Raw genomic sequence first — 24,201 nt, forward strand, 5'->3', positions numbered from 1 at the left:
GAATCATATAAAAAAAAATCGTTTAATGTTCAGATATATTATAACGTTGAATTTAACGTTATTTTATACATGTAATAGTATTTAATTAGTTTTGAACAATAAATTTCAATGAGAACAAAAAAACTATGCCGTATTTCAGCAAATAAGCAAAGGTAAATATATTATTCATTAAATTTTCAAGTTAATACTTAAATATAAAAAATCCTCTCAGATCTAACGATAAGCTCAACTAAGCGTATGGCCAAAAACTTTCAATGACTTCAAAATATTCAACTGTTTAAATTTTTTAAAACAGTGTCATATGCCACTTTATAGAAACTTAACACGTGATCAATTACTCTTATATTGTTATTTACACTTTTTTTAAACCAACGGCAATAGTAATAATTGAAAATTGTTTGATCATATGAGTGTATGATGCGTTAAATAAATAGCAAAGTGCAAGATATATAAAGTGATAATTTTGGTATAAGTTGTGTACCAAAATTTATATAAAAATATTTACCATTTATAACATGCTAGTAGTATACAAATGCGTAGATTTAATATTTACACTGATAAAATTCGATTGTGTTTAAGTACGAATGATGTGCAATTTTAAAACCGCTCTCTTGTGAGATAAAATTTCTTCGCATTTTATACAGTATGTATATTCTCATGGTTAATTTTAACATTTATTTATTTATTAAATCTAAGAAACCTATGTAGATAATTGATGGACATATCCCCTTTCTGTAGAGAACATTTTATAATGATTTTCATATTGTTATAAAATCAGGAAATGCCATAAAAAAATAAAAAATATTAGTATTCATAATTTTATACTAACCATTTTGGTTTTTTAAATTAAACGAGAATAGCTGATGATAATAATTCCTATTACACACCCTAATATCGATTAACTGCAAAATGGGAACATGTCCAATAATATTACCCATTTTTACAGTAGAATAAAATATTGAAACGCATTTTTGACGTTCGGACAATCAAATTTGATTTCTCTTTACACTAAACGATGTATCTCTTTTTTGCATTTATATACGATTAGTGGAAGATATATTTTATTGAGCGCTATATTTTTACCTGAATTTCAGTAGAGACTAAATTTAAATTTTGGATATTTTATAAATTTCAGTTTGAAAACTTGATTCTACACGGGTCTCGGAGCCCAATTATTTAATATCAGTATTAATTTAGAGTGTACTTTAGATATGTTTGCAGTTTTGATTTTAGATCCTTTGTCTTGAAATGTCTTTACCTAATAGTTAGGAGCTAACATGTCATTTTTATAATTTTTTTTGTCATCAGCATATTTTTAGAAAATATTCACCCTCCTATACAATTATCTCAGAAACTGTTATTTATTGCGTAGTGACTGCCTTAAGGTAATAAAACGATTATCTCTATGTGTTCCAGGTGGCAGTATTTATACCAGTCATGGTTTCAGTGGTTTTCGGTCGGTCCAGTGCGATCCTCGGCTACAACCATTTCGATTTCTAGGACCAACAGTCCGATCAGCCATAACACTAACCTCCCTATGGTTGGCTGCGTGTTTGCTACATACTATGCTTTTATTCGTATCTGCCAAGTCACTATTCCACAGCGGCCAGATTGCCATGTTAGCCGCAATACTGATGTCATTGACGTTACTCACTTTGATAGCTACTGCTGCCCTCGTACGCATCGACTGCAAGTACGACCCAGATTGACCCGGACCCGAGGCCCACGGAGGACCGATGGCCTCGGTAAGCGTGATTGGACCAAGTCATTTATCAGCGGAGAGATCCACCAAAGTGGCATGGGTTATCTGAACTCTAATTTGTATCATTATCCAAAATGCGAATTTTGTATAAATTGTATTTTGTAACTTAAATTTTAACACATAAATTTGAACTATAGTCAAAATCAACAATATTTTCCATAAATAGATTTCTAAAAAAAAACAGAGTGTCTACTCAAAGATTTTCTAATCAGAGAAAAGTAATACTAATTCATAGAAATTTTCAATAACTTCATCTATATAGTTCAAACATATCTAAATATTGAAGTTATTAGTTAATTTGCGCAAGACTTCATCTGGAAAATTTAATGGGTTAAATAACTATGAAATGTATACATAAAATTTTTTATTTCTATATTATTATTTGATCGTTCTTTTTGTATATACATTTTTCAAGCTCCTTCCGACTGTTTTGACCAGATACAGACTTAATTCAATGTTATTTATGATAATTAACAATTTATTAATCATAATAATAATAATTTTACAAGTGAAAAACCTGACAATAAGTTAAATTTCGATACGAGTTATTTGATTTTGTAAATTCTTGTAAGACACCCAGTTAACAATCCATAGATCTGAATTATTATCATCGTACAAGTATAATATGCAAGCACAGTATAATGTAAGCCTCATAAATAACCCAAAATTTGGCATACGTGCTGTTATATAAATCATAATTATGTTCAACATTCCCAATGCTGTATTTTTCGATTATATAGTTGCTGTAATATTTTTGTAAAGGTCAAATGTCGAAAATATTCGGAACAATAACCTAGAGAATGGCTAATAACCAATAAAAAATATTTTAATTTTAGAAATATTCAAATATAATATGTAAAAATAAATTGAAATATTTTTTATCATTTAAGAAGTATTACCTCAAAAACTTATCAAATGAGAATGTAATTAAATCTCGAGGGTTATTGGATTGTAATCATTGTAGCACACTAAGAAATTTTGAAAATTCTAAATTCAATTGTTTTATGTTGTATGTTAATAATAAAACATTTATAAAAATAAAGTAATATGGTATTTGTCTTTCCTTATATATCTATCACTAGATATTTCTTATAAACGGTTGATGCGTTTTTAGGTATTTATTTTTGTATTTGTATTCACAGAAAAACTTATCAATGTTAATTACAAAATGGTACTTTATTGTTCTATTTGATACAACTAATAATTCAAAAAAATTGTGCTGATTGTAAATTAATGTTCTTCAGGAACATTTCACCATTTTTCTGTGTCAAAATTAATTATTATTTAACTCATTGAAAAAAGTAAAAATAATACCTTCTCAACTTCACATGAAACTAAAAAAGTCTACATAATTTCAACAGAAAACTACTTTAGATGTACTATAAATCTTTAGATGTACAATTAGTTTTTTTTTTATACTGGATTTAAAAAATAAACTAAAAAATAATTGTACAATGTTATATTTATAATAAATAGTTCGAAAAATGCTATGTTAATTGAATATATTTTCTAAGTTTGTAAAACTTAATTACCAGATGAAATATATCATTTATTAATGCATATATCAAAATATAACTCCCTATATTTTGAAAAAAAATATTTTTATTGAAAAATGTATATAAAATAAACAATTTTTTACTTAACTAAATAAATTTTGTTTTGGCAACCTTAATTAATAAACATGCAACCTTAATTAAAATTAACTTAAAAAATTATTTAAAAACATTATAACTACTAAATCAATTTTTTGAACAAAAGCAATTTATGAAAGATTATAGATGCGTTCGTAATTCTATACTTTATTTTATTTTATTATTATTTAAAACAATAAAATTTATTTATCAGTTACAAAAATATTATATGTTTATCTGCATTTCATCTACTAAGTACTTTAAAAAAATTCAAATTTACCCCGAAATTTTACAAATCGATCCGTATGATTATCCACGTTCATTTAAATAAAGTAAAACGCCTGCAGTATTTTATTAAAATATGTTATTTTAGTGCATTTATTAAAATACACGTAGCTCATAATCTATCATCATTCTATGTTTTATAAATTACATTTTATATACTTATTTTATAGTTTTAGAAGTATTTAAGTCAAAACCCAAGATTATTACATAGAGTTTACATATATTTTAGCTTAGTTGAAGTAAATTATTCAAAACGTGATACTAATGTTAGCAAAAATATAAATTCTTTAGTTTATGTGTATTTAGTTTACACGTGTGTTTACATATTAATGCTAAATGTTAACATAGTATGTAATATATAATAGTATGTACAAGCTCCTGACACATTTCATACAATCATAAAATTTATCATCATTAAGTATTATTAAAGTAAATGGGAATACTTACTTTTTATCCACAGTGGTATTTTCATAAGAATAAAATTTGTATGTAAATAGGTTGAAATCAAATTTGACCAATCATTTTACTAGTACTAAATTAATAACTTGAGATATCACAAAAATGTTTAAATGTTTAAAAAAAAACATAATTATATAAACAATTTTCAATTCAATATTTAATTTGATTTTTAATTTGATTTTTAAAATCGTTTCAATCCTAATCTACAACGTAGTTGTCTTATTTTTAATTTATTTTTTATTACAATTAACCCTTTCAGACTTAAATTATAATTATAATAAACGATTATAAATTGATGAATACGCAATAATGTAACCATAAATACACTTTCGTGTACTTATCAATTTTTCTTTATATTTTAATTTGTAGTTTTAAAGTTAAAACAGTGATTTCAACATTAAAAGGTGCTAAATAATGTAAAAATTAAAGAGAAAATTTTGTTTAAAGTTTAAAAACTTTTAAGTTGAAAATATATTTTGTTAAAATAATTTTTTTAACCTATTCTAAAATCGTTTAACTTTTTAAATAAAATAAATAATCGGATCTAAAAATATTAAATTATTTTCCATTTTATAAGTAATTTCTTTAAGAATATATGAAAGCTCAATAGGAAAACAATTTTTGTAAAGTATTGTATTAGATACAAATATTTAGAGTAAACTACAAAACTTTACACATATTCAATAATATTTTTTCAATTTTTTTAAATTTCTATAATTAAAATAATATTTATAATTATATAGTTATACGACAAACATTAATTTGTAAAAATTGTCTTTAATGTTATCCACTCTATGTGTACTCAAAAAAAAGTTGTGACATTTTTTATTTCTAGTGTTTCATTTTCCAATATTTTCGTTTAACTCAAATAAATTACTTTGAAAAATTCGATCCTTAGTACAGTATTTGATAGTTATTATTGAACTTGATAGAAGTTCTGTTTCCACTTTTAATTTCCGTTACATTAAGTTTAAAGCGATTTTTTTAGCTTCGATGCGTAGCTAAGAAGCTATTGGTTTTACTTTGCAATGTTTTTTTTCGTGTCCGTATACGCGATTACTTTCACTCCTACTGGACCGACTTTGTCAAAGATACGTTTAAAGATCACAAAACTTATCCATTTGAAGCTGCATTATTGGATCCAGCTCCACAATGAACCAACGCTATAATTTTAAACAATTTTCGTAAAAACGGGAAATTTCCCAAACAATTGCAGTTATTATAAAACAGTCAATAAGAAAACTTAACTGATTATTGTGAATGTTTTATTAATAATACTCCAAACGTTTGCCTTTCTAACGACTTATTTTTTGAAAATTTAACCATCAACTAAGGTACCGTGAGGACTCAATCATCATAAAAATTTTACTTATTTTCATTTTTGATAACGTTTTAAAAACCCAACCTTTTTAAACCTGCATTAATAAATTTAATTTAATACAATATACTTTAAGATAAAAAATAATGATCCATATTTATCGATTTCTAAGAATTATTAAACAATAAATCTATAAATCATACAATTATTCGTAAAAAAAACCGATTTAGAAGTGTATTGCAAAATATTGGACATCTTTCAAAACTAAGCCAAGATTAAGGTTTTTCTGTGTTTTATACATTTATAAAGACGTTCCAGCGACTAGTCTTCCATGGATAATCGGCCTTTAAAAACAATAATCATGTAAGCCATTATTTTTTTTATTAATTCTATTATAAAACATGATTATTAACTTTTATATAAACTTTTTCAAAAAATAAATAAAAACACAAAAGCATATTCTAATAACTTTGATTAAAAAATATATTTGAAATACTCTTACAAATTTTTGTCGAATCTAATTTACAACAATTTTTTACATTTGAAAAAACTGAATATCAATTTATATTAAAAAAACCAAAATGACAATAATAAAAACAAAGCCTTATACCTTAATACTTTCTTAATAAAAGCAAAATAAAAAAATAATGATTTAGAAAAAAATAATTCAGGAGGTACAAACATTTAATGAATAACTTACGAAATTTAAAAATTGTATGTTAAAATAAAAAAAATATTCAGAAATATATTTTCAAAACTGTAATAATAACATAATTTTAATTGTTTAAATTTTAATAACGTATCGAAAAATAATTAATATGAAACAATTTCTCAGTTTGTTACACATGAATCTACAGGATTATTGGAATAAGTCTAATATCCTTTATTTCAAGAAATTTATAATAACTGAATTTTTTTTATAGTTATGTCTCATGACAGAATTAATTTATATTTATAAATGTTACAAAAATAAGAACTGTACTTTTAATACTAATAATCAAATTATTTATATAGTTACATATGTAGTTAATTGTAATCATTATGCATATACTCAATTATTTTTGTTATAATTATCTAAATGCATATCATTTAAAGTTTATCTACAACTATTACTTGTATAATTATTCCAATGAGTTTTTTGACAATTCTGAAAACATGGAAAAAATATTATAATTATTTGAAGTGTAGTATTTTTCATTTCTTTGTTTCATACGGAAAACATTATTGAAAAAAAAAAAATCTTTTGATTTGTTCGTAGACAATTTATTCGATTTAATTAATGTAAACAAGATTGTATTTACATATTTTGTACTTCCTTAAAATTAAATAATAATTGATACAAAGAAAAAGATTGCCACCGCCACTCAAATTTGGTACAATTAACCAGTAGGTTAATTATAAAAAAAATATTTTTATATTTTATAAAATATGATTCTGTTTGAAAGAAATTCATAACTACTCTTTCGTAAATTGATTCAATTTTAATATTCTAGCAAATTTTCTATTAGCTCTGTTAATGTTTCATAAAAAGATGTACGTGAAAAAATCAAGTCACGTGCAAAGGATTGTATAGAAAAATATATATACAGGTTAGAAAAATAAAAATAACATGGGCACAAATGTTATATGTGCCAATATTATATTTATTCATCCACACAAATATTGAAATGGTTAGCTTTTTAACAACTAAAAAACTGCAAATATTGAAAACCGAGACGCCTTTTTCTGACATCATCTGTAGTATTGTACTTTTTTTTAAGTTTTTTATAAAGTTAGCTAATAATATTTCTCTATAATACTGTAATGGCCTCTTACAAGATTATTTTATTAAACTTTTATTTATTAAAGTTTTAAATAAATAGATAATTTTTGATACAAATACCTTAATAAATAAAAAGTTTGCTAAAACTGTGCCTATTTGATATATACAGTTATACTGTAAAGTAAGTAAGGAAACGGGTTGCTATTGTTCTCACTGTTTATAACAATTCGCCTGTTTCCTTAGTTAATGAACACTCTGTATAATATCGTAGAATCTTATGCCTATAGTTGTTTGTGTTTTCACATTTGAACATTTATAAGGCTCTTGTAATATACACTCCGCATTTTCCTACCTACTACTTGATTTTATATAAACACCCTTTGTTGATTATTGTTCTATTTAACCTTTCTGACAGAATTTGTATTCTAGTCACAGCATTCAGTATGGAGCGCATTAAACACAATATTATTATTGTATAAACGTATCCTTTTCTCATTGTAGTATTTTATGTTACTATTATGATTAAAACTAAAATAATATCACTATTATGTTACTTTATTAAAGTGTAAAATCATAAAAATTATAGATATAAATAAATAGTAATAAACAAATATTATAATTTGCTCAATTTTTAAAATATATTAATATTTAATAAATATAAATATTTTTACTATATCTTTTATACAGTTTTCATTATTATCGATGAGATCTTTTGCACCTATTATCAGATTAAGCCAAATATTCGTTCATTTTAAATAATATGTCATTTAAACAAATAAGTTATGATAAATTAATACATTTCATCTTCAAAATATTATTAAAAATTCTGTTATCTAATTCAAATGTATTTACAAATAGTTTTGAAAAATTAAACACAAAATTAATTTACATCATTAATATTTATTAAAAAAATAATACTCATAATTTTAATTTTTTTTTTTTTTGAAAGATTAGTACAAAAGTTTAACATTATTAGTTATCTAACTAGATAACATTAGCAATTTTTATGGAAATAATAATACATTAAGTACTATTTTTTTCTTTTTAAAACCACTAGAATATTTGTTAAGTATTAACCATTAGTAAAGAATTTAGAATAAAGGACGTTAATTAATTTTTTTATTTTAGAATCCAACTGAAAAAGACACGTAAAAAAGGGTGCAGAATTATAATGAATGCATTTCATTACTTGAAAAATTATATTTTTAACACTTGTGATTTTAAATTATTACCATTGAGGACTTTAAAAAAATCGACATGCGAACTTACATGAGAAAAAAGACTATTTTGTATACTTTCCCTAATATTTTGGGTTCAATACTTACTAAAACTTAATAATTTAAATGAGTTATTAAAAACTAAAAAAGTACAATGATTGAGTGCAGTGGCGACTTTTATTCTGATCGACGGGTAAGACATATAGGTCGTAAAAATTAAAGGGTTGTATCAGCAGAGAAAATGCGATATTTTCATTATATTAATTTTTTTGTTCTTCTCTTAAAAACTGATCATAAAATTTTCTTATTGGACATTGAAATAATTCTTGTACCGAACGCAGAATAGAATAATAACTATTCTACCAACCACCAATTTGAGTCTATTCAAAATAATTTTACCCAAATGCCACTAAAACAGCCATCTTCAAGATAAACTAACTTTAATATATACGTAATGAATTTCGACAATGCCAACGCTATGATTTGTGAAGCCTTAAACATATTATAAACGCGTGTTCCAAAACCTCAATAAAATATCAAACTACTTTTTTATTTGCTTATAAGTTTTTTGTACAGAGTTTAAGATATACCAACATGGTATTCCCTACATTTGGCTCTAATTTAAACTTGTTCTTTAAATTTAAAGTATTTTATTTGTATTAATATTTGAATATAATATTATTATAATTATAAATGTTCATATTTCGTTTAAAAATATTGCAAATATATATAACTTAATATTTTTTAAACCCATTTTACATATAATTAACTGATTAATATGAGTTTAAACTAAGATTAAATTACTTAAATTATATTATTCAAATAATTCTAATCATGCTATAAGTGTTCTATTAAAAAAATCTTCATTTCATAAGTGAAATATAGTCAATACCACTTATAATTCATATAATTAAATGTGATAATAATTGATTAAATTATTTAAGATAGTAACGTCAAATATCAATTATTATCATAGAAGAACGGTAATTATTACCATATTAATTATTAATATTTTTAATGTAATAAATTATTATGTATAATGATTTTATACAAATAACATGTATACTGTTTAGTTAGTATGCCTTCTAAAAATTAAACATAATTATATTTTAAATTAAACACCTCTATATATTAATTTCTGTAACAGTTATGTGTACTTATATATTTAAGGGGAGATATGACAACCATATCTCGCTTTGACAAAATAATTACACAATAAAGATTTAAAAAAAAAAAAAATGATAATTTATGGGGTGTAATGAAAATTGATTTTATGTATATTTCCCAAATAAATCCTTAAATACTCCATTGGTTTTGTGTTTATAAAATTAAAACAAAGCTGTAATTTTAATTTGTAGTCGGACAATTTTGATTAATATTGTTTCTAAAAATTTTATAAAATTTGGATCTGAACCAAAATGCAATTAATAACCATTTCTTTTTTATGAAATTCTACTATATGTAAAACTTTTTTAATTGGAAATTTTATTTTCTACATTTTACAATTGATTTATTTTAAGCCATTAATAACATATTACATGTTTTGTAAATAGTGAATTTCCCTTCTATTTTTTAAATATTTAGCTCAAAAAACATGCAACACATACATTTTATTAACATTCAAATACTAAAAGCGTTAATTTGAAATATCTTATTATGCATTAATCCGTTTTGCATGAGAACAGTTTTATTTTAAATTCTAATTTATCATTGTGTAACTTTATTATTAATATTAGTTTAGTCACTAAAATCTACCAAAAAATAGCTTAACTCGCTTTTTAGCTTAGTAACATCTAAGGGGACCTAGTTTTGATCATTAAATTTTTGCCCCCTGTGTAAAAAATAGTTCCGGCGCTTTTGACAGTAGTCTTTCAAATATGTCATACAACGAGGACTAACTAATTAACAGAAAAATAAGACAGATAATCATCTACATCTCATAATAAAATTTATAAGATTACTAAATAAATGTTCAATAATTTCAATTTTAAATATTCACTAAGTATGTCTTTTAAGTATGTTTGTAAAAAGTTCAATATAATGTAAATTTATTCATAAAATAACTTGAAATATGCATAATATATGATTAAAAAGTATCATATCATGTGTAGAAGGTGAAGTTTATTACTTGAATATATTAAATGTTTTCTATTGACTACGCTTTTTTGACGTGAATAATTATTTTTATACTACTTAGATAAAAAATAACTCATTTCGAGATAAAAAACGAAGAATTAAAAGTTTAATTAGTACATAAAAAATGTGCTGCGTAATGTATAGACAGTAAATTTACAAATTCAGTGAAAATCATAAAAAAATTATTTTTATTACCTAAAAAATGGTTAGCAATAATTCCTTCATAGAAAAATCTCTGGATATGTGACAATTTTTTGAATCATAAAATAATGTTACTCATATATTTTCCTACTTTAAATCAATTTCTCGTAAAATATCGATTAATTTTTTATTTAATTATTTTATTTTTTCAATATTTTTCATTCATCACAAAAAAATCATTATTGCGCACCATCTAAAAATATTATTACTAGGTCTTTATTTTTTGGGAGGAAATTCGAGGTGAACTTAGCACACAAAATGGATTTTGAACACTTACAATTGCTAACGTTTGACGGAGAACATTAAACAGAAAAAATAAATACGTATCTAATATAAAATACTAAAGTGAACAGATATATATAAAAAAAATACCTCAACTTTAAATGTCAAGCAAAAATATATATATAATTTATTAATTTTTATTGTATAGTTTCGTAATCAGTTATCTTCAGTAACCATATGATAATTTTTTCCTTATCAGTCTTATACAACAACTACTACTTATTGTCGTTGAAAGATGGTTGTCTTTGAATGTCATATTTGTCAATACATATTATTAATTACAAAATACTAAAAACTCTACAGGGTCATTTCCTCTAAATGGTAAGTGTTCTTGCTCAATATATTAGCTAATCAGTGAGAATAAAGTCCATTGTGTATTGCTATTCTCATTTAATTAATAGTTCTCATGATAACAGTTCTTTAATATTTTACACTTTATACAATTTATAGTTAAGATCTCTAATCGTAAGATTTAATAGTATTAGAAGATTTTTTTTATAATTTACATTTTCTTATAATTATAGTACTTTTCAATTACATATCTAATTCACATAACATTTCTCATGAGAATTAAAGTACTCTACAGACCATATAATGGTGCATATACAAGTAGTGACTATCAAAGAAAAAGCCCCACCTTCTACAAAGGAGTACAATTATGCTGATACTTTTTGGTGTACTTACATTGTGTCTGTAGTAGCTGCAAGTGTAGCTGAATTGTGTATGTATTCAATAAGTATTGTTATATTATTTTACTAGTAAAATGTAAAATAGCTAATAAAATGATTACATTAAATAATTTTAATCAAAATTATTGATTTATATTATATAAAAATATTCAAAATTCTAAAAGCAAAGAGAAAATTCAAAAATATATTTATGTATAATAATGTAATTAGTTTTTTAGTAGGAAAATCTAATAATAAATAATTTTTTTGCTTCCCTTTGTTACAATGTATTTTAAGAATATACTAGAATAAAGTATGACTATATTGTAATAGAAAAAAACTATTTTTGATAAAATTTTTATTCTATTTAATTAGTTAAAATATAAGTAAAAGTATTTTTTAATATTAATATTTTACAATATTAGAAATAATATTTCATTAAATAAATCATTTATATTAACTTTCAAATTTTTAATTTCAGTTACATATCCACTAGATTTAACTAAAACTCGTCTCCAGATTCAAGGAGAGGCAGCTACTACAAATGGAAAATCTGTCAAATATCGTGGTATGCTAAAAACAGCAATCGGTATTGTTAATGAAGAAGGTGCCTTAAAATTATGGCAAGGAATATCACCAGCATTATATAGACATGTAATATACTCAGGAATTAGAATTGTTTCATATGAAACAATGCGTGATCAGATTTTAATGAAAAATCCAGATGGATCATTCCCAATATGGTAGAAAGTGTTGTTTATTTTATAAGTAAAATACTAACAATAAGAAAGTGTTATTATTATTTTCATAGGAAATCTGCTATAAGTGGTGTAGTATCTGGAGCAATAGCTCAATATATTGCTAGTCCAGCAGATTTAATAAAAGTTCAAATTCAAATGGAGGGTAAACGTAGATTAATGGGAGAGCCACCAAGGTATACATTTTTTTTAAATATTAAGAGTTTTTATTGATTTTTTTCAATTTTTATAGAGTTTTGGGTACTGCACATGCATTTAAAAAAATTTTAGCTGAAAGTGGTTATCGTGGTTTATGGAAAGGCTCAATACCAAATGTACAACGAGCGGCTCTAGTAAATTTGGGAGACTTAACCACTTATGATACAGCTAAACAACTAATTATGCTTAAAACTGGATTACCTGATTCACATCTTTTACATTGTTTATCTAGGTATACTTAAAAACTTGTCTAAATAAAACGATTTTATGGATATTAGTTAAAAATATTTTTAGTGTCTGTGCGGGTTTGGTTGCTGCAACAATGGGTACACCAGCTGATGTTGTAAAAACACGTGTTATGAATCAACCTACTGACAAAAATGGCATGTACGTTTTACTTTACTTCAATATTTTGTGTAAAATATACTTTTTTATATTTATATTTAATAATATTTTTCTTTAGTGGCTTAGTATATAAAGGATCAGTGGACTGTTTAATTAAGACTGTTGAAAATGAAGGGTTTCTAGCTCTTTATAAAGGTTTCCTACCAGTTTGGATTAGAATGGCCCCATGGTCACTGACATTTTGGCTAAGTTTTGAACAAATACGACACACGCTTGGAGCTACTGGATTTTAGTTATAATTATTAATTTGGGATCTCGTTAATTAATGTGTTTGAAACATGTTTTAGTTTTATTTTAGTTAACGGTTAAATAATATGTTTGGAATGTTTTAGTTCGCACAATTAAGTTTATATATTTAAAAAATTAGAACTCTAGTGAATTTTTGAGTTATGAAATTTAATTTAAATGAATTATATTAGCACTGCAACTAGTTTTATTTTGTAAAATGACATAACACTTATAAGTACTGTTTCCTATATTTTTTAAATTCAATATTGTGTTAATAATATGTGTACGTTTAATCGTAATATGGGTATTTAAACCATTAGCACAATCTTTATTTGATTACTTAAGTGCCTCTAAGTATGAATGACATTATTTTATTGAAGAATATAATTAGAAAATTACGTTTACTATATGTCAAAGTAGGAAATTTGGCTGTGCTTTGTAATTCAGTAGTTAAAATACTATAACTTTGTTTTACAAAAACAATTTAAGGATTTCCATTGTATATATTTATTCACTTAGTAAAAAAATAAAACTGTTTACAGTATAGGAGATTTCCATTATATAAATCCTTTTATAGAATTATATATTTCAATTTGTCTTCAAAAAATAAATGGAAAGAAAATAAATATTATTTAAAAAAGAAATGTTCTTTTAAGGAAAACTTAAATTATGTTGCCATTGTACACAGTTTTAAAACAATAATTATTTAAAAAATACATAAAGATTTTTCTCTATTTAGTCTTTTTTCAGAGAAACTATTAGTGTATAAGATTTTAGTTTATACAAAAATAACCAAAAAATTATACCAAACTTAGTTATTAAAGTTCACCAAATTTGCATATTACAAAATCAAATCAAAGCTATTTTCAACTTAATTGAAACTGTTTAATTTATTTAAATATAAATAGTTATTAAAGATTAGTTATATATTATAATAAAAAAATAACTGTTTATTAAATGTGCCATTGTTTTATTATGTTATATTTAGAAGCATTGATTGTTTAAATTATTAATGTTATGACTATTTGTTTTTTGTTGAAAAATTTAATAAAAATCATTTATGTGGAAAAATGTTTATTTGTTCCAAATTGAATTGCTATACATAATAGCAATAGAAATTCGTGTTTGACATATGATATTTTATTTTAACTTTATGAATGTATTAATTTATTTGAATTTGATTATTTTACTTGCAAACAAATTAATTTTTTTACGTCTAAAAGACAATTATACACTTGAAAATTATTAATATTTTACTTAGAGTAATAATAAAATAATTTTTAGATTAATTTTACCAAAACCATTTTCCTTAACCAATATACTTAATAAATTAAAAATGTGTTTAGTCATCATGTAAAACAATTTTAAATCAACTTATTTTTTATTTAGTTAATAATGCTTTATTTTTGATAAAGTATAGATATAAATCATAAAAATTATAATTTTATTATTTGTGTGTAAAATTGTTACATAATGAAAGTAACTAATTATTACAAACCATAATGATTTTTATGAATGTATTTAAACTACATATTATTTTAAAATTGCAATATAATAATTTTATATCGACCAAGTTTTATATTATTTTACAAATTGTGGTTGAATAAATATAAACAAAATTAATAACTATTTACATTATACATATTTATTTATATAGATATGACCGTATTTACTAATTATAATTCTATCTTTGAAAGGAAAAACATATTTTTTTAGAAGACCGCCAAAGATACAACTAAAATAATATTTATGAGTATGCTGCAGCTCCCCTGTAGTTGCACCACTGAAGTATATAAAACAATGAATGAACATACCTTTTAAATATTTAAATACCTTCTCAGCTTCGCATCGTATTTTTTTTAGTAGTATCTTTTAAATTTATTGAAAACTATTACTCGTCACTTTCCAAAATTCATAATGTAATAAATGAAGAAAAAATACCTCAACCAATCGCGTGCCAAGGGGGGGATGATGTATCCCATGGGAACAGCCGCCACTCAAAATAATTCTGTTGCAGACTTTGGTAATTTTTAGTTAAATTTTAATGGATATAATTTAGTTATCTAAACTAAGTTTGATTTTTTTCATTAATTTCGTTGCGTCATAGCATGAATTCATTAATAATTAATAGACAATAATGTATAGAAAACTGTATATTTTATACACCATTTAGATAAAATAACTAAATACATATGTAGTCCTTGTAAATTTTCTGTTATGTTTGTTTATTGTTTTGTATTTTAAATAAATTGTGTTTAACAAAAAATTAATACTTCTAAATTAATATTAGTATAATTTTAACAGTTTTTTAAACGTGATATCCAAGGTAGTACTTATTAAAGTGAAAACCCAACTGCTTACATAGTAAACACACAAAAAATATTTAATGAGAAAAAATGAAAAAATACAAAATTTTAATAAGTATAAATCATTGCTTCAAAGATTGCTGGAGATCTATTGCCCCCTTTAAATTACCCTTTAAAATTCAAATTCTAAATGCGATCCTTTCTAAATAATGTATANGCAACTGCTTACATATAGTAAACACACAAAAAATATTTAATGAGAAAAAATGAAAAAATACAAAATTTTAATAAGTATAAATCATTGCTTCAAGATTGCTGGAGATCTATTGCCCCCTTTAAATTACCCTTTAAAATTCAAATTCTAAATGCGATCCTTTCTAAATAATGTATAAATAATTGTAATTATCTATACATGTATTACATAAAAATAATAACAATTATTGTTACGTTACAGCAGTTATAATTTTAGTCTTGCATTTGCGTCTCATAAAATTTAATTTAAAGAATGTGATTATTCTTGTCCGTTTGCTTTAATCATATAAATGGTAATTTGAATATTTCTATTTTTGTACATAAATAGATTTTTAATTAATTATAATGCAATAATAATACTGTATTATTTAGCATAGGTAATATTTGCTTAAGCGTTATAGCATCATACGTGTAAACGGTATGGTGCATCAATTATTTATAAAAAATGAATGTTAATTAAGACATCATGTACATCGTTTATCATGTTGATATACGATTACAATAAAATATATATATATATAATTAGTATGCGTTAAATTTTATAACTTTAATAATGAGTGCCTGATGTTTCATTAAATAATGAAACCATTGAATGATGTCATTGAAACATGATTCAATTATGATCATAAGACATTAGCGTATATTGTATAAATGATTAGGAGACGTTTTTGGTTTATTCTTCCATTTTACACAATTATTCATGTATAAAATTATTTTTACTCTAGAGATCGTTTAGCAGATAACATGAGTAGAAAATCTTGTGACTTCTCGAAGCCTCGTGATATCTCCTAGACATCAAGATTCCCTTATATCTCTACAACCTTTGGCGTTCGTAATTCCTTTTAACTTTTATAGTTCGTCACCAAGTATTAGTATTATTAATTTTAGATAAAATACAATATTAGTTACATAAGCGCGAACAAATGAATTCTCGGAATACTGCCGTTGGAAATACAAAATCAATACAGTACAGTACAGCTATATAATTGCGGGTTATTCAACCTCCGCCACGGCGCACTATGAAGCAGCGCTTTCTTCTTGGAACGCCATCATTGTAATATTTCACTTCAAATTCATATTTTTTCGGTCCCTATACAATGGAGATTATTGTACAATAAATGTGATATTTCATACCTCACATTGATTTTGCATCAGTTTAAATAAATAAAAATTATAATCCGGCAATTGTATTAGTTTGATCGTTTGAGCTCAATATCCGTATCAAATGCAATATGGATTTCAAATTTTTAATGAAAAATATTTAAGAAAAGGGGATAACCTTTATTATTGATTATGGTCTGTTTTAATTGGATCAATTTTGTCTCTCTGTGTGTTATAATAATTTTTAATAAAGTTTGGTACTTTAGGTCCGCCAACTCCCAATACATTTTAGGTCATAAACAAATTATAATTTTTATACTAACTATTGGTAAAATCTTTAGTCATGAGTTTAGGAGTAAAGGAAATGATTCTATGACTAATAACTGAGCATATGACAAAATTGTTTAACTATCGATTTAAAATAGTTTAACATTTCGAGGAGTATTCTTAAGACTTCTGGCGCCTTAAAACACAAACAACATCCATTCTATATACGTGGAAGCTTTCCTAAGTAAATCTACTTCAACTGAAAAAGATTAAAAAATTTAGGAGAGCTTTAAGAAAATTATCACCTTCTTTATCCAACCCTTTTTAGTTTTTAAATCTATTACAATATATCACCATAGAATTTTATGCTTAATTTTAAGCTTTATTCAAGTTCCAGGTATTAATCAACTGAATTCAATCTCAGTCAGATCTTACAATCTAATATAGAATCATCAAACCGCATGAATCAGACCGAAGCTGATTAATGCATAATGAATTACACAGCACAAGCTATATAAATTTTAGGTAATATACTAGTTATGGTCTACAGCCTTCCATGAGTAATTAAAAAAATTATTTCATAATTTTCCTTATAAATATTGTAATTAAAATTTATATGGATAGTTGATTTTTAAATCTTGCACAAAGTAAAATTTCCCGCAGAAGACTTCCAATATCAAATACTATTCAAATAGACTTAAACTGTTAATTTCTAGACAAAATAATCTCCAATTAATTATATGGAGTATAATTGCTATAAAAAATTGAATTGAATTATTTTAGTCTACAATATCCAATTTGAAAGAAAACAATTGATTTTAAACTTAAAAGCTGAAAATAATGTCGCAAAAAATTATTATTTCATTGTTATTTCTTTGTATTTCATAAAAAACAAATTGTTTTTTTTGTAATATTTAGTAATTGTATTTTATGTTTTAATAAAATTTCAAGTATTGAACAATACTAACCGGTCGTCTTAAAGTCCAAACTGGTTTTTAACGATTGCAACATTTAAATTATATACTATTTTAACTAAATAGTGTTCCATATAACAAATCTTTTATTTTTTAAAATTCAGAGTAATTAGAATATATGTAAACTTAAGTAGACATTTTCTAATTAGTACACACCAATAATATTTAAATAATCATACATTATATAGATAACTCTAACAGAGAAAAACATATAGAAGTGCAATTAAAAAAATTAAGTTGGTTAAGAAGATATAATTAGAAATTGAGAGACTTCAATTAAATATTTGAAATGTGTCAGAAATTTCATCAATTTTGTCGAATAAATAAAAAATTTTTTAAACATTTTTCTTTGATCAAGGTTAAGAATAAGATTCATTCATGACATAAAGCATAAAATGTATTTATAAATACATCAAAATAATAATTGAATTGTAATTATTATAATTCAAATAATTAGTAAAATTTAGTTCAATAAAAAACCCACACAAAACCCTGTTACTAACATTTTAATTATATACAGAGTTTTCAGTAATTAAGGAAACGGGTAAATTGTTACAAACGATTAGAACAATAGAAACCCGTTTCCTTACTTACTGAATACTCTATATATGGGTTCGGTAAAAATATAATTATTGTAGATAGTTCAATAAAAATATATTTAAAAATATTTTGAGCAAAACAAAATTTTATTATTAGAAAAACTGTTAAACTAAAAGTATACTTTCCTTGAACTTTGATATTACAGAATAAATAAAAAATGCACTTTACTATTAAGTTATAAGCAAATAATATTAGGATTTTTTTATTACTTTTATACATAAAAATTAATATCTGCTGGGCTTCGCGTCGAAGCTAATAAAATATTAAGTGTTACATTTAATATTTCTTTTTTTTTAAATACCGGTACACAATGAATGAACGAGTTAAGTAAACAAGTTACTATAAACAATACTACATCATTATATTAATAATGTTAAGAAACCGAATAATAAGTGAAGATATGATAATAGCTGTTTGAATTAATTTTATTCATCAATCATTCTCTTGTATAGCATTCTATGCATGCGATATTTATTTATAATTAAATTTCTAAATATATAATAATTGATGCCTAATGAATAAAAAATTAATTTTTTTTAAAATATTATAGAGATTGCTTGTTTTTCTAATGAGCATTATTGTGAATTCTTAAATTATAAATGAAATATCAATGATTGACAATCAACATTATTTACAATCTTACCGGTCGTTTCAGTTGAATCAAAAAACTGCCAAATGCTGAGTTTTAACCAGGTGAAATGCGATATGCTAAAAAACTACGTATTACATCTACACAAATTATTTATTGATTGTCGGCGAATTGTATAATAATCTAAAAAGAGTATATAACATAAATAAAAATACCGTTCAATAGAGATTTGATGTGCTTACGTCATTCCAAACACTACACAATGTTCACTGCCACTGGAATTCGCAAATCACGTCGTCATGACATTTGAGAAGAGTGTCATTATTTTTTGCATTTTTTACAATTTGAAGAAGAGCAATCTTCAAACATTAAAAAAATTCTTTTAAAAAATGTAGTTAATTTGGTTTAGTTGATAGTTATCCAAATAAACAAAAAAATATGAGTTAAAATTTTGATGAATATTTTCACATGAGCCACATAAAAAGCAGTAAATGAATGATTATAAAAAGTTAATGGAAAACTGTATTATAATGATAGGTCAGGTGCGAAATTAAAAACGACAGTATTAACACCTTGTCGTATAATATTCTATTTATTTTTTTTTTTATGAAAATTTTAATATTTTGATTTACTCTACAATGACCACCTTTCGGTTAATGCACAGTGGATTAACATCCTAATAGTTTAGGGTTGAATTTGATATGAGCACAGTAAATTGTAGACACTAACGAGAACTAAAAAATACATGCTGACCCACGACTATACTAACTAAACATAAATCTTGACCGTAGGTCGGAGTGTTGACTCCTTTTACTTAAAAATGACACGTACAATAATATTTTGCTTAGCCAGAGTGAATAAAAACACATTTTTTCTATGAATTTTTTATTAATATGTATAAGTGCATGTAAATTTGTCAGGAACATAATGAATTGTAATATTTTTCGTATAATTCAAATAATTTATTCATAGTGGAATCAACTTGATTAATCAACTGACATTGTATAAAATATTTTTATTTTTGTACTACAATTTCAATGCAGAACGCTATGAAAATTGTGTTGCTCCCTACTTTGAATTGAACATGACTCAGTCAGTTTTGTTCAAAAAGTATGTCGAAGTAGTGAATCACTTTTTGTTGTAAAGTCTTTATAGTTGAATGTATTTTTTAGTGTTGTTAAAATGTTCAAATAGAAATATTTTTTTTTTATATGACTGCTTTCGTTTTTAAAGGGAGGTTTTTTCTTTGTTTGAGAATTAACAACAGTTACAAATATCACAAGTGAAATTTAATCTAATAAAACGATGGTATTATGAAATACTGATTAGGTACTCTATTAGTCAAATAGAAGAACAATTAACAAACTAATGAGTAATAATGGACATATTTTACAACTACTTGTTTATTTGTTGGCTGTGCACCACATAACATAAATAGAGGCTCGAAAGTTATTAGTAAAAGTTGGCTTTTACTTTGAAGGATGGCTATTCATTCTCTGGAACAACAATAACTAGACATCTATACGTAATCAGTATCAGTATGGAACGTAAAAACAATCGAGATTTTTTGTTATGATGTCCCCTTTCACCTTACCTAGGTTCCCCTGGATTATAATTTTTTGGAAAAATATGAACTTGAGTACAATAACTTGTCAGAATTAATTTTAAGTAAACAAAGAGCTTCATTTCCGGTTACCTTACGTTGATTAATCACCCTATTAGTTAATCTTATCAGTGGCATAATCAGGGCCACATCTGGACATTTGGCGCTACCTGGTCAATGTTTTTAGGCGCCCCATTAAATAAAAAACAAAAGGTCAAAATAAGTAAAATCGTGACATCGGTACATATATTTCTCGGTTAGAAGTCTAATATAACAATTGCAAACGTTAGGCGACAAATTTTTACGTAATATTTAAAAAATAATTAAATATTATCCAGTATGATTTAAAAAAAAAACTTTTTTCTTATTTAAGGACATACGTTAAATAAAAAAATTGTTAGTATACCGCCCAAAACACTACTATACATCAAATATTTTACTCACTGAAAAACGCTCAAGGATATTGAGTACAATGTAAGATATATTTTATCATTGACTAAGTTAATTTAAAAACCCTAAAAGTGATTTCTATTGACCAAAATAACAGTAAAACTATTTGATTTTGAACAAATAATTTTCACAAAGGCTGTTGGGCGTTTTAAAATGTTGTGTTACGATAAGAAAATAGGTCATTTGTCGTTTTTTCTCGACAAAGATAAAGAGATTCCGAGGAGAAGGTTGTCTCCGATCTCGGTTACACTATATAAATGTATATATATACATAAACTATATAAATATATATATATACTATATAAATGCGGTATGCATATGGTCGATGAAATTGAAAACGACAATAACACAGCAGACACGTTGTGGCCGTTGTCACGTGACCACCTGTTTGCATAACCTCGTAGGCCCCGGCGTACACACAATATAACGGTGTATTCAACCTGTGACAGGCGGGAACGAGTTGGGTTCATTGGGAAAACGGCGGACGGGCTAGGGAAGTGGAAAGTAGGCTCGTCGTAAGTATTACACACACTCAATGGATATGCTGTGGTATGTGCTATACAAAGCGCCGCTAAAGTATCACTCGGCGGCATGCTTTTATACGATACCGTCTCGTGCTAACTCTTCCCCACCCACTACATTGACCATGTGCGTGTTTTCAACGTCTACAGTAGCATCTGTATCCTGCGCACATTCATAACAATTGACCGTGTTTTACTACAGTGGTGGGATGATGTCATTACACTTACAGAAATAATGTACAGATTATATTGATGTATAGACGTTATAATTATACTATTTCGACCTCAGCCTTTTTCGGACAGACCACGTGTTGCTCGCAGTCAAACGCGAACGTTACCAAACGAGATAACACGTTCTAAAGCGTATAAAGGAATGACCGGGTCCCCCAGTCAAGATAACCTTTACGATAACATTTTTTTTTTAACTACACTTATGTTGAAGGACCCTAGTATTCTTTGAAATACCGTCACAGTTTCGCTTAGAAAAACATCTCTGAGCAATTGAGCTGGAAAAAAAATAGTGCTTTTTAATGATTTTTCTTCACACTCGATTCGTAATTCCAATCGATCGATCGAATTTTCGGCCCGAGTCTCTCTCAAATAAGGCGAAAATTGTCTGAGTAAACAATTATCACAATTTAAACGAATGCCAACGGAGGATTGGAGTTGATACTTAAATTATAATTTAGTTTCGAACAGTTGACTGAAATATTTAATGGACATAAAATGGGCAAACCGACAGAAAAAATTATAATTGAATTGTTTTGTTTGAAAATATAAATCCAAGTACTCTATTATCCTCGGTAATCGATTCAAATTAGTGTTTGCAAATTAACTTATTAATTAAAATGTCAAATGCCGTTTAATCGATAACATTTATGGCGAAAGTCAAAATTTGATGGATTCATCAAAAGTTCGTTGATTATTTTATATCTTTATTAAAGATTTAATTTTCTCAGAACAGTTAAGATATTTTTTACACACGTTTTATTACAACGTGATCGTACTGACAGAATAATTTCACAACAATTAAGTCATTTAAAATTGTTTTTTTTTTTTATTGGTCTGTAGTAATATAATGAGATACTTTTCTAAAGTTAATATTATCGTCGTTTTCCGGTGGTATAACGACGAAACAGACGTCGTACAACAACAAGATATGTTTCAAATATTGTTGCTGTTTCATTACACATGGCGATGTAGCTGGTGCAATTTCATTTTACACGTTTGGGAACCCCTACATAGACAACGACGTGGTATTATCAAAACGACCCCATCGAAACGAAATGTCGCGCGCCATCGACCGGCTACGACAACCGTGACGCACTCTATGTGTTCGAGGCCGTTTGCATGGGTTACAAAACTTCGGGACGACGGCAATCGTGTTGTGTGTCAGACGTTACGACGGGTTTGAGAACGACTGAGTTCAGTGGTGAGTAATCCGAATACAATGCTAACGAACGGACGGGTGCCGCCGATCCCGTGGCAACCAGTTGGCGACGACCGTGGCATTTGCGCATGCGCAACGTGATGGAAATCGGCCGCGCCACTAGCCCGGTGGTCGTCGGGCAGCTGCCGCCGTCGCCGGAATCGTAGTCGGGTCGCATTGAAAAACATGAAATATAAAAAAAATTAATAACATTGCCGTCGCCGCCGACCGGCTGTCCCGCACCATCGTGGCACCAATACCCGTCGCAGACCCCACTAATGCAATACCCGCCGGATTATTTTCCCTGTCTTTTTGCACAATCCTAATTTTCAATTTATCGGCCACTATGACCTGATTACAATTTAAATTATTTATAAAACTATTCTCGAATTGTCAGAAAACATTCGAATAGAGTTTTATTTTATTCGTTTAATATCTGATTACATAATTGCAAATGTGTTTTCAAAAAATTACGAAAAAGGACGAATATAAAAAATAGTAACGGATTTTCGAAATTCAATTTGTTTCGATTGTCTACTTTCTTATGTGTCTGACATCGACGGAACGTTAGCGAAAATTTCTAGTTGAATTTTTTTAACAGCATCGACGCTCAACTATACCATGTAGTAAACAAATTACAACTACACAGTTGTATGACGGCCGCTTTTGAAAATAACCTGCTTCAAAACATCATGTTTTCTCGTGGCAATATTATTTTTCATTTAAATGATGGACTTTTATCTTGTTTTAATTAAAATTGTTGTAACCGAGTGTAATGTCTGTCTGCCTACTCGGTATT

At 25.7% G+C, this 24,201-nt stretch overlaps 2 protein-coding genes and 1 long non-coding RNA gene across 3 annotated transcripts in view; 2 read left to right on the top strand and 1 right to left on the bottom strand.

The window, feature by feature from the left end:
* Positions 1-2,917, top strand: part of LOC126904096 (uncharacterized) — a 57,823-nt gene extending 54,906 nt beyond the window's left edge. Inside the window, exon 4 of the mRNA XM_050682819.1 lies at positions 1,417-2,917. Coding sequence (XP_050538776.1) covers positions 1,417-1,709 — 293 coding nt within the window. The 3' untranslated portion in view covers positions 1,710-2,917. The remainder of the gene's footprint in view (positions 1-1,416) is intronic.
* Positions 2,918-11,233: 8,316 nt separating this feature from the next.
* On the top strand, positions 11,234-14,130 carry LOC126904075 (mitochondrial uncoupling protein 4). The gene is made up of 7 exons (XM_050682729.1): positions 11,234-11,374; positions 11,578-11,774; positions 12,203-12,464; positions 12,533-12,655; positions 12,712-12,909; positions 12,972-13,064; positions 13,141-14,130. The coding sequence occupies exons 2-7, from the start codon at positions 11,648-11,650 to the stop codon at positions 13,313-13,315; spliced, it is 978 nt and encodes a 325-aa protein (XP_050538686.1). The 5' UTR covers positions 11,234-11,374; positions 11,578-11,647; the 3' UTR covers positions 13,316-14,130.
* Positions 14,131-16,780: 2,650 nt separating this feature from the next.
* LOC126904101 (uncharacterized) lies at positions 16,781-20,311 on the bottom strand. Its single transcript, XR_007703655.1, has 3 exons — positions 19,642-20,311; positions 19,454-19,582; positions 16,781-16,958 (listed from the first exon to the last, which is right to left on the bottom strand). It is a non-coding gene; the product is annotated as an uncharacterized LOC126904101 (long non-coding RNA).
* Between the last annotated feature and the right edge of the window lie 3,890 nt (positions 20,312-24,201).

The sequence above is a fragment of the Daktulosphaira vitifoliae genome, unplaced genomic scaffold (assembly GCF_025091365.1).
Source record: "Daktulosphaira vitifoliae isolate Bord-2020 unplaced genomic scaffold, ASM2509136v1 Scaffold_4, whole genome shotgun sequence".
In the NCBI taxonomy this organism is placed as follows: Eukaryota; Metazoa; Arthropoda; class Insecta; order Hemiptera; family Phylloxeridae; genus Daktulosphaira; species Daktulosphaira vitifoliae.

Coding starts and splice junctions, on each gene's coding strand:
- LOC126904075 (XM_050682729.1), top strand. CDS start 11,648: ATGGTGCATATACAAGTAGTGACTATCAAAGAAAAAGCCCCACCTTCT. Junction 11,775..12,202: donor TGCAAGTGTAGCTGAATTGT/GTATGTATTCAA, acceptor TTTTAATTTCAG/TTACATATCCACTAGATTTA. Junction 12,910..12,971: donor CTTTTACATTGTTTATCTAG/GTATACTTAAAA, acceptor AAATATTTTTAG/TGTCTGTGCGGGTTTGGTTG.